Source organism: Hyposmocoma kahamanoa, unplaced genomic scaffold, assembly GCF_003589595.1.
Source record: "Hyposmocoma kahamanoa isolate Upper Pololo Valley unplaced genomic scaffold, ASM358959v1 83, whole genome shotgun sequence".
In the NCBI taxonomy this organism is placed as follows: Eukaryota; Metazoa; Arthropoda; class Insecta; order Lepidoptera; family Cosmopterigidae; genus Hyposmocoma; species Hyposmocoma kahamanoa.
This window is the reverse complement of record NW_020654175.1, coordinates 1,453,774-1,466,257: the sequence shown is the minus strand read 5'-3', so window position 1 is coordinate 1,466,257 and position 12,484 is coordinate 1,453,774. Positions and strand designations below refer to the sequence as shown.

Sequence of the window (12,484 nt, the reverse complement as noted above, 5' to 3'; positions counted from 1 at the left end):
AACTAACTAAAAATGCGACGTACAACTTAATGTAAATCGTCGTATGTTTACTTTTATATTGAATAAAACTTTGCACTATTGGTACAATAAAGTGACGTCTGCAAAATAACAACTTTTCGGGAGAGAGGTTTTAATATTTTTTCTTTCAAAACTCATACATTCATAATTGAAAACACTATGAAATCTTGATAATGATTGGTCGTAGTTTCAAATTTGAAAAGCAATAACAAATTCTTCTATATTAACGACATAATTTAAACTTGACCCTGTTGGCAGATCGTTGAGAAGTTCAATACCATCAATACTAATTATTGCAAGCTACGTCTAGACTTTATATTGAAATTTCCATCAATGTGCTGCCATCTAGCGGTTAATAGCTGAACGATGACGAACGATTTTAGATCATCACACACTTCTCCCAAAAAGAAGTGACCACATTGCAGCGGCATAAGATTTGCTTTCGTTTCTTCTAACAAAAAAATGATTACGGTAAAAGAAAATTGAAAATTTATTAAAATAAAATAAGACTCAATGATGATACGAAATACCACCACAGATAATAATTATTATAATTACGACTTACAAATTTGCAGTTCAAAGCAGCGAAATGTGGCATTTTTCTATGATTTGCGAGGTTTTGTGCAAGATACTGTACAGAGTGATATTCTGGGGAAACGCTTCGTAAAGGGAAATCGCTCTACGATCTCAAAAGCGATGTATACGATCTATTTGGGGTCTTAGATCTACTGACAGCTGTGCTAACGTTCCCAAGTTTGTACATACTGGAATTATGTACATTTCTAAAATCGATATCTACAGGGAAAAAACGGTCGTTCCGGGCGATTTTGGTATAAATTTGCAACACAGAAATGTCTTACAGCTGAAGTATCGTTTGTCCGAAAACCTATTGTTAGAATAATTATTATACATACGTATTCTTTGGGCAGAAGTTTGTTTGGTCTAATCATGTTTGTTATACTGTCTGTTTTGCATGTAATTTAAATTGCTGAAAATTCGTTTCGACAAAATTACTATTCTTAGATAAAATACAATTTTATACCATTTTATGCCATACAATTTTACCACACAGCAAGTCCACTTACATAATTTTTGTCATGTCATTGTGCTACGTTTTTGCTGTCATCTGAAATGTAATTTAAAAACAATGGTCTTGAATATTCAATAAATAACATAAAACTGAATCGGCCGGCGAGTGCCAGAGCCGAATTTGTTTGCATTACCTAGACGGTACGAGCCCCTCCTATACATTTAGGTTAGGTTAGTACAGTGGTGTAATGAAAAAAACTGTAACGTGTTTTTGGACAAATGGAACAAAATCTATTCAATAAAAGTCTAAAGGTTTTCGGAGAAACAAAATTCTGTAAATCATGTTTCTAGCTTGTGATAGGTCACCCTCTCCATGTTATATCCTTTAGAATACCGATAAGCTGGCAAATTTACGCGCCGTTCCAAGCCTCTTGGCGCTTTTCAACTGAATCTAATGAGCCCATTTCATCTCCATCTCACCTAATGGAAAGTGATGATGAAGACGACGATGTAGCATGCACCCTAAAATAATGCCTATTCACTCTCGTCTTGAAAAGCCAAGTTATAACGTTCGGGGAACAAGTCCGCTGGTAGGGAATTCCACTCTCTAGCCACTTGCCATATAAACGTGGAAGCGAAACGCTTTGCATTTAGCTGAAGCATCTCAGCAAGAGCTATTGCTATCAGAAATTACAGTCGTAGGTAGGTGCATACCGCCACGGGGATTCGAACCGTAGACCTCTCGATTAAGAGGCAACCGTTCTTCCGCTATACGAAGTAACAAAACACTGAGCTAATTCTTGTTCAAACAATCAAACATTTGCACAATTCGTCCATGTAATGGGTTGTAAGAGAAGGGTCATGTTGTGTATACATTGCGTAGTGTCGCGTGTTTCACCACAAATTGTAATTGTATCGGAAGCACAATTTGAGCCAGTGTGTCATCCAAAAACGTTAACTATTTAACAAAATAATTTTTGTAATTCAGTTTTATTGAATGTCAAGATCCATATAAAAGTAATTAAACTTTTTATGATTATCTTCACGGCAAAAAGCACATAGAAATATTCATGAGGTGTGTTGGTTCGTTCCGTGGCTTAGTTGTCATAGCGTCTGGCACGGTTTGCTAGGAGGTGTTGGTTCGAATCCAGCCTGTTCTATATATATATATATATATAATAAGTGTTCGATATTTTTTTAATCATCATCAGCATATCAGCCGGAAGACGTTCACTGCTGAACATAAGCCTTCCCCAAAGATTTGCAGACTAGTCGATCGGACGCGGCGTGCATCCATCGGTTACTCGCCGCCCTTACCAGGTCATCCGTCCGTCTAGTAGGGGGCCGTCCCACTGAACGCCTTCCGGTTCGCGATCTCCATTCGAGATCCTTTCTGCCCCAACGTACGTCAGTTCTACGAGCTATGTACCGAGCCGTGTACCACTTCAAGTTGCTAATCCTTTGTCAACTATGTCCAAAAAATAAAAAGTAAATATTTGTTTTTTTTATAGAACATGTAGAAATTTTTAAACGAGACCCCAGGTAACAATTTCTTAGCAACTAAGGACTAAATGAGGTTTGTTCGTATATATATATATATTAGTACACCGAAAGATATTAGTTTAGACACAGTTAATGAGTATAACAAACCTTTGTTTGTTTCAGGTTGTTCTAATTTTAGGATAAACGGTGCATGCAGGAGTACAGAGCTCACGAATACCTATCACCACAAGAAACATAGAAAATCACAATATATTTATATAATATTATACTTTTTATATTATTAGTTTTCTTTTTTTATTATACGTCTTCCTATCTTTAGTCTTTTATTATTTCCTCGCATTGCTTGAGAAAAGCACGCCTTGGCCGAAACGGGGATTGCTTGACTCGTATTAATACAAATTGTAAGTCACTCGTCTAGCAATTCCTTACTCCCGGCCTATTTAAATAACGCACGCGCTCATAGCCCGGTACTAGGGAAACCTTATAGCGCGGGTGCCATGGCCATCACATAAACAACCACAAATTAAACCTAGACTGACGGGAGAAGCTAAAGCTATAAGCTTTAATATCTCCCCGGCGCGGGACCTCTGCGTGGCAGACCAGCATGGTAACCGTTACGGCTACGGAGGCGTTGCCTTACATTAGCGTCATAACATGTACAATAATTTATGAAAAAGTAGGTTTAGGTTATTTTTAAGCATTTTTTAATGAAAAATAATGACAGAGGTAACATTAATACGAAAAATAATAACATAAACCTAATTAGTACAGTATACTAAAAAACCGACCTAAAAAGTCATTTACCCCCATGTTTACCTGCAGGTGGAATATTTTCTTCAAATTTAAATGGGACCACTACTGAGGTGCCCTCTTCCCAACCAAAAAAGAATCATCAAAATCGGTTCACAAACGCCGGAGTTATCGCGTAACATACGTCCAAAAAAACCTACAAGTGAATTTCCTCCTTTTATGAAGTCGGTTATAAATAAACACAAATACACACATTAACGTATGTACATACCTATAGATCATAGATTTAGTATTTTACCATGTATAAACAACCAATTCAACAGTTTTTTATTATAACCAAGCCAACGACGACATAAAAACTTCGACAATATTTCATTTTAGTAAAACCATAAAAATAAGGAAAGGTCAGTCAGGCTGCAATATCACGTGTGTCGATTTCAAAATCCACGTAACATAATGCGATACATTTGTAAAAATCGCTAATTTCGTGTCACAGTCTTTCGGATTCACCGCTATAACACCCACCACGGTATCATCCGAGAATATCGGCCCAAACTCATGTACAAAACAATCCTCGTAATCGGACAGATCAACACAGAACATGCTTGTGTCTAAATGTATACCATATCTTTCAAAACACCGCAACGACGGCGCAATTTTTACGGGAAACTTCTCGAAATCATTAGTCAAGTACAATCTCCTGTCCATCGCGGATACAGTCTTCCACACACTGGCTACAACATCTGTGATATTAAAGTCATTAATGCGAGCAGATTTTAATGAAAAAATTCTGTCTTGAATCACGTTCAATTTAGCCACGGCAATGTCGTAGTTTGGATACGGCGCAGACGCATCGTACTTCTCATGCAGCCTCCAGAACATAATGGGATATGTATTTGTGTAGTTTTTAACAAAATCACTGTACAACAGAACTCTATGCACAGAACCCGCGTGTCTACAATGTGCTGAAGTAACAATCCATTTAACCAAAATTACACTAGCGAAACACGCGAACTCCCAATTCGTGGAGGAGTTTCTGGTTATAGCAGCAACATAGGGGAACCTTTCCGCTACAGCAATGGAAGAATTTTCATTAGTTCGTATCAGACCCATGTGTTTGAACCTAAAGACTCCAGGTAGATCATCACGCAATTTATCGTCCACAGAAATCTCAGTGGCGAACTTCACCATTACACACACAGTTAAAACAGCAATGACGATCAAAGTAGAGAGGATCACGCACGATATTCTCATCTTGTACCGTGACTTTAGTATCTTGGCAAGCCGCTTGCACATCTTGCACGACGGTTCAAACTGCGTATAATTAGAACCTTGTCTATATACCATTACCGCACGAAAGTGATACGCTTACGCCGTTCATACCAGCTTTTTAGCTAGCCAAGCTAAGACTATTCTTCAAGTAAGTTGCAGCAAAAGCTTCGCCAATCTGGCATTTGACTGAAATGAACCAAATAGACAAAATTACATAATTTCTTTTAGTCGAATGGCAAAATAAAACGTTTTTATACCATGTGACAAGATGAACAAAAAAAAGTCGTGCACCTGGTGGCAAGCGACAAGCCTGTCCATAATAGTTGCAGTGCCGCTGAAAGCTTTAAATCGCAAAGGTCAGAGGGTCGCTGCCACTGCGCCCGTTACCCTGAGACTTAAATTGAAAAGTCCAATTTGCCTGTTATTTCACCAGCACCCATATCCTACAAAACCGAAACGCAGCAATGCTCGCATTACTGCTTGGCGGCAGAATTAGATAAAGTGGCAATACTTCCCTGGACGAACTTTTGACAAGGTGCTCTACTGCTACTAGACTTAAATTAAATAGAGCTTTTATAAGAATTGACCAAAAGATCTTAGCTCGCGGTATTGCGGCTTCACATATCAAATTTATGTTAACCCAAACGGGAGCCTTTGAATGCAATGATACTATAAAATTTGCAAATTTGCGGGTAAGTGAGTGTCGCAGATGAGATTTCCATTGCTAACTTTTTTAAAAACGTTACATCATGTTTTGTTTTGAGGGAAATACTTACCATACGTTTAAAACTTGAAAATTAAGCAACATCGTGTCTACAACTCGATTGAGGGCCAACCTCGTTCAGGATGTCCCTCAACGTCGAGAATGGATGATAACATTGAAAAAAATCAACACCCTGATGTATGAAGATCGGCGCCGAACTATTTATTGATCAACTCTGTGAAATCTCTGGATTGTCATAATAATAATAATAACAATAATAATAATAACGCACACACTCAACATAGCCCCGCACTAGGGAAACCCTGTGTCGCGGGTGCCATGGATAACCACAAATTACACCCAAACTCACGAGAGAAATAAATGTAGGTCATACAAATATTTCGCCCGGCCCGGGAATCGAACCTGGGACCTCTGCGTGGCAGTCCGGCATGGTAACCGTTCGGCCACGGAGGCAGTTACAAAAGTTCAATTACAGGAATTTTGACGCACAGGGGATTGGTTGTTCCACCATGACAACTCATACCTCGTTGTCTGTGAGGCAGTTTTCGACTAAAAATGGTATGACCGCGATTGTCCACCGCTTTCTATTCTAAGGGTACGACTATACGGCCCTTGCAATATGATTTTGATCCCTAGACTCGAAAAGGACATGAAAGGGAAACGTTTTAGGACCGTGGAAGCGGTGAAGCGAATCGCTGGAAGCATTCGCCATTCCAATCCATTCAGTGGATTTCAGAAGTAATTAGACAATTGTTTGTTGCAAAAATATTGATAAAGAAGGAATTCTTGTTACTTTTGGGCCACCCGTCGTATATCACCTGCTGGTGGGCAGGGGTCTCCTTGAAAACAAGTTTATGGCGTAGTCCGAAACGCTGGCCAATACGGGTTGAGGCACTTCGCACGTTTCCAAGGGCTGTGAACCGGCTTGGCAAAGCAGGTTGCCACGATGTTTTCCATCACTACGCAATTGAAGTAATCCTTTTCCCATTGAGCTACCACCGCTCTTTGTCTTTAATAACTTTAGTAGCTTTAGAGCTCCTTACCTATTTCTGCAGTAAGCAGTAATGTAAGTGCTGCATTCCGGTTCTGAAGAAGGGTGCTGGTGAAATTACAGGCACCTGGAACTTCTCAATTTATGTGTCAGGGTGACGGACGCAGCGACAGTACCCCTCCGATCTTTGCGATATAAGGCTCTGAGTGGCACTGCCACTTTTATGGACAAGCGTGTCGCTTACCATCAGGTGCACAACTTGTTCGTCCCATCATTACTATCATAAAAAAAGTCATTACTAATGTATAGGTACTCTTATTTTTAAATAGCTAAGATTTTTCTTGTAAAGACCCCAACACGCATTGGATTAGCGTAGTTGAGAATGATTGAAGCGATTTCTATATTCATGTAATAATAATAATAATAATAATAATAATGCAATAAACACCTTCTTAGTTACTTTCCAGAAAATTTTCCTTAATTGTAACATCCTATTAAAAGAATGTTAATCATTTTGCGATTAAACATAAGCGATATGAGCATTCTGTAAGATTTGCTGTTCATTGTCACAATTAAATTTTTAATTTACGTTTCTCCATTTTGATTCAATTTGCTTAATTGTAAATATCTTCTGTGAAACAATAAGCAAATATAGGCAAATGTAAGCAAAGTAGATAGATAAATATATATAAATACACTTGACAAATACTGACAAAATAGACATTGTAAATATTTTTGGATTTATAAACTTTTTTTTAAAAAGAAATGTAGCGGAGAATAAAGATGTATTAGAATAATTGTAACCTTTTTTTTTTTATAAAAAAACTGATTTCAAAAGATTGCTTATCCATATTTTATTATATTACACCACTTTCTGCCGCCAATCAGTAATGAGAGCATTACTGCGCTCCGGTCTTGAAGGGTAAGAGTGCTGGTGAAATTACAGGCACATGGAACTTGTCAACTTACGTCTCAGGGTGACGGGCGCAGTGGCAATGCCCGCTGCTCACAATCTCGCCTACCTATTTCCACCAAAAATTGCCTTCGCGAGCTCACGCTATGGTTGTGGATAGTGAAGACCCAGTGCGGTTCAATTCGTGAAGCCATAAACACGCGGATAAAGTACCGTGTCCCGCAAACTCTTATTGTCAAATATGTCAACGGAAGAAGAATCAGTTAAAGATACTGTAAGAAGAAATAATCATGTTGTATTATAAGCTGTTTGTTCCCTCTAAGATAAAATAAATAAATAAATAGAATTATAATAAAAATAAAATGAACTTTTTCGAAAATAATTTTTGATATGGATACATGTATGACACCAGGACTATATGTTTTTCATTGACTGTAGTTTGATTACTTTTCTCTGAAATAAAAGTATACATAATTTAGAAAATGTGGGAACGTTTACATTTCAATGCACGCGACAGTATCCCACAATCTTGCGATTGACATTAATAGCCATCGCGAGCATGCGCGAGCTCTCGCGATATCGTACGAGACATCCTGAATCGTGTTTCCGTTGCAGAATTAATAAAGAGTCTGTTGGGGCAGCAATACGGTTCAATGTTACAAACAAATATTTCAAATCTTGTCTCGCCCATTCTCGTCGATCCCGACCATTTCCGCCGAATATGCGCTTAGATGATGGAAAAAAAGTATAGGTCTTCTATAGGGCGAATTGTTGACGTAAGGTTGAAGCGTTCCTTTTCTAGCCAATCGAATGGACAACTGTGAGATCCATGCCGCGAATCCCATTATCAACATCCGTGAAGTACACAGAGCTCTGTGTTCTTCCTTCTTTTTCAGCATAGCTCTTTAGGCCGAATTTCGGGCGGTGATCACCATAATCTAGAAGATTATTGCACAAACGTGTGTCTGATAGAGATGCTTACAACATCCCGATTAGGGGAACAGACTGTAGAGCAGTACTCCAAAAGCTAGCGTCAAAATCGACATACTTAATATAAAATTGATTTTGACGCCTATACATTCATTACTATGATAGTTAAGTTTCCTCGTTTTAAGAACAAGTGAAAACACTTTGTAAGTAGCTGCAACGCTAACCCCGCAAAGCCAAGAAAGAAAAAACGTGAAAAAAATCATAAAGAAGCTAAACTCTCATAGCTAAACACAAAATAGTTATCAACTATTTTCGCACGTAGAATCTTTAAACCTTTTCCTGAAAAGTTGTAATTGAAGTAAAGTTATGTTTGACTTGGAATATCTTTTAGACTCCCCTAAAGTTTGGCTGGACGAATTAAGCCATGTCGGCCTTTAGTACACTTACTAAAGTGTGCTAACACTTGCGGACTTGACAGAATAAACGCATTACTTTCTTTGTAGTAGAGCAATAAAGTGTGTATCACGGTCGGATACATCTCAACAAAATGGTGCAAGTAAGATGCAATAAAAGATAGCTTCGGAGGATTGCTATTTGTCAATTGATAATCATCTTGAAGGGTCCTGCCTGTTGTGAATATTAACATTCCCTTCGTAGGAAGCTCGCACTTATCCATACAAAGCTTCTTTTATACAATTCTTGCTATACAAAGCTGACTAATCAGATTTGTTCCCTCGCTATGTTGCCTAACATCAGTACATAGAGACATTGCTGCAATTTCTCTCTCTTTAGTAGCAGTAGAGCTCGATGTGAAAGAGTTCGTCAAACATTACTGCGTTCCAGTTTGGAAGGGTAAGGGTGCTGGTGAAATTACAGGCACACGGGACTTGCCAACTTATGTCTCGCGGTGTGTGTATATTTGATGTTGTTTAGAATTAGAACTACGGTTGTTTGCTATTCCATGTGCCCTTAGATGGCTACAGTAGACACTCTTATTGGTAAATGTTCGCAAACAGTGGCGACACGTAAAAACACCGTCGACAAAGTAGCAAAAAAGATGGCTGCAGGTGTTTTAGACTTGAGAACATCACGTTTCGCGTCCAGGTCAACAGCCTCTGCCCCTCAAATTTTGTCACTGGAGTTTTTACAAAGTGCCTCGATCCAGAAAGGCAACTCCACTGCATCTCCCACCTCGAGAGGTAAATGTTGCAACTTGTCATTTGTCTTTTCAGAAAACCCTTATACCTCAAGAACTAAAAAGAAGCTACGCTTCGCTACACTCGATTTGAACATGCGCGAGACGAGTCCACAGCGACGTAGCTGATACCGCATTAGGTATCCTTCAATGCCGAAGACATTCGCCCACCGAAGGACATCGGTTTCAGGGCGACGGGCGCATTGGCAGTGTCTCCTCAGATCTTTGCGATTTGAAGCACTGAGCGGCACTGCAACTGTTATGGACAGGCGTGTCGCTTACCATCAGGCGTGTACTCCGTCCCGTCACTTAGTATCATAAAAAACCCGCATCTCCTTAGAAGAGACCAGTGCCCAGAAGTGGAATGATTAAGACGTATTTTCCTTATTCGTTTTGTATTCAGATCGAGGAGCGGCGACGTGACTAAACTATAAGAATTGCTTGACTACGGAACCCAAAAAGGGTATAAGTGTCAGAGATCGCAAATCTGCAAACAGTCCGTATTTGTCATCGCATTTAGCTTATTGGACAGGGGACATTGATCTACGTCATTCTCTAGAAGAGGTATACTAAACTGAGGACACGGTTCTATTACGAGAATGTACGAACATAAGCCGAGCAGGGCTTAAAATAGCAATGTTTTTACAATTTTATTTTATAATTCATGCTAAATAAAACATCAAAAGATATATCTAAACGTAGAACATAATATGAAACTTCAAATTATATTTTTACAATTTTTCAGATACTTTTCCTGAAAAATGTAACATGTGTATGAAAATTGTATTCTTTTTCATTTTTCTTTTATTTTGCAGACAAGCTTGCGTGATAAAAGAAGACAATGTCGTTTTTAAAATTGACACCAAAGACTGTTTGAAAATCAATTAACAAAACTAAAACACCTTAAAAAATGTTGGAAGCCTGTGTAATATAGAGTCATTATCGTATTATCGTAAGATAACTATTATTATCTAGACGTGAATTACTTTGTCACCAAGCATATTTCTTTTAATTTTCCTTTTATTGTACAGTTAACCTCCAGAACAACATTATTATCAAACATTATTAATTTTCAAAAAAAAACAGTAAATCTGCATTCTAATTACAACCGTACCTACACAGCATTCAGAAAACTGTAAATTGTGTGATCCTGTAAATAAAAAATAAAGAATAAAATAAAAAATAAAAAGATCTTAAAATAGTTCAAATTATGAATATACGATGGCGTCTCTTCCAGCGTGCATTTATGAATGACCCCTCTCGAAGTGCTTTTACTTATTTGTTCAGTTGTGTGGTGCCACGCGCCGCAAAAACCTCGAGGATTATAACACGCTAGCTTGTCAAAAGTAGTCAATTGATTGGTTTTTCCTTCCACCATCCCAACATAACTGCCTCTGTGGCCGAATGGTTACCATGCTGGACTGCCACGCAGAGATCCCAGGTTCGATTCCCGGACCGAAAGAAATATCTGTATGGCCTACATTTATTTCTCTCGCGAGTGTGGGTGTAATTTGTAATTGTCTATACGTGTGTGTGTGCAGGGGCTATTAAAAAAATCATCCGAATAGTCCACTGTTAGATATACGTTGTACGCTTAGATAACTGCCTCTGTGGCCGAACAGTTACAATGTTGATCTGGCACGCAGAAGTCCCGCGGGTTCGATTCCCGGGCCGGGAGAAATATTATATAAGTAGCTAAAGCGCTTGTGTTATGGAAATCGGAAACAACGACGAGACCACAAACACCCAGACCCGACACAATATAGAAAAGTTAATTTTTCTACATTGACCCGGTGTAAGGGAATCGCATCCGTGACCTCCGATTGGCGGCACCATGAAGACCGGCGTGCAAGCCACTTTACCACGGAGGTATTATGGTATGGCCTACAATTATTTCTCTCGAGAGTTTGGATGTACTCGTAATTTGTGATTGTCTATATTGCATGTGTGTCCATGGCCCCCGCGATACAGTGCTACCTACGCAAATTCGCAACGGCACACGCATTTGCACGCACATAGTGTCTTATGTTGGATGTATCCAACACGAGTGCGGGGCTACAAGTTTGTACATTATATGTATAATTTCTTTTTTTTAAGATTTATTTAGTTAAATTACAGTTTTTAACAAATTAATAAACTCCCATCTTTTTGCGAGAACGCTATCTTTCAAAAAAAATAGGGTGGGACACGAGTATCGATTCGAAACGACAATAGTGCTGCGCCGCCCGCGTATTGCAGTCGATCTTCTCATCAGCTCTGGGTAGATAGATAGAATTGGGAAATGGTGAGGAGTCAAGCTGAGCAAGCTGGAAAGAATTTTGAAAAAGTATAGACGTATCAGATAAAGCCGTATGATTCAAGTTCATAAGGGTATTGTAAGTGGACAGTGTAGCTTAGTGCCCTGCGGGTCCGGTACAATAACAGGTCCAGGTCGTTGGTGAGGCTGCCTGGCTTTTAGAGTGCGTCTATCTTGTTTGCAGAGGAACAGGCTGAATGGTTTCAATGCGATCCGCAAGAGTACAGCCTCACTGCAAAGTAGATTGCGGAGCAATGGACACGCCCTACTTGATAGATATCACCTGTCTATTATAAAGTCTTTCATGATAGAATAATCTCATATCTACTGGATCGAAATGCGAGTGAGAGACAGTAGCCTGCCGCTTTCATGTTATTTTTGTGCAGCTTTTTATATTTATTGACATTACCGCTAACCTAGCCATTCAGTTATTTTTGTAAATGTATTAACATTATTGTCAAATCCTGAAGTAAGAATAAAATTATGACGACTAAATTATAAATGATAAAGTCTCCTATGACATTCTCCTGAAAAAACTTTATGACAGTGGTATTGCAGGTGACGCTTTTAAATGGTTATACTCCTACTTAAAAAATAGAATACAGTAAGTAGAAGTTGAGAGTCAAAACACGAATACGGGGGATACAAATACATATAGGTCAAATAAAATTTATATAAACTCCTCATTTCCCCAGGGTAGTGTACTGGGATGTATTCTATTTATATTATACATAAAAAACTTACCTAAAGAGATACACACACCATGTACTTTATTTGCAGACGATATCTCCCTTATTTTCAAGTACAACAAAAACGACAAAAACTTCCAGATACACTTTGAACAGACATTTAAAAACGTAACG

The 12,484-nt window shown here is 38.6% G+C and overlaps 1 protein-coding gene across 1 annotated transcript; it reads right to left on the bottom strand.

The window, feature by feature from the left end:
- Positions 1–3,461: 3,461 nt before the first annotated feature.
- Positions 3,462–4,748, bottom strand: LOC113234339 (collagenase-like). Its single transcript, XM_026469643.1, has one exon. It carries the CDS (start codon positions 4,645–4,647, stop codon positions 3,706–3,708), a length of 942 nt encoding a protein of 313 aa, XP_026325428.1. The 5' UTR covers positions 4,648–4,748; the 3' UTR covers positions 3,462–3,705.
- Positions 4,749–12,484: the final 7,736 nt, after the last annotated feature.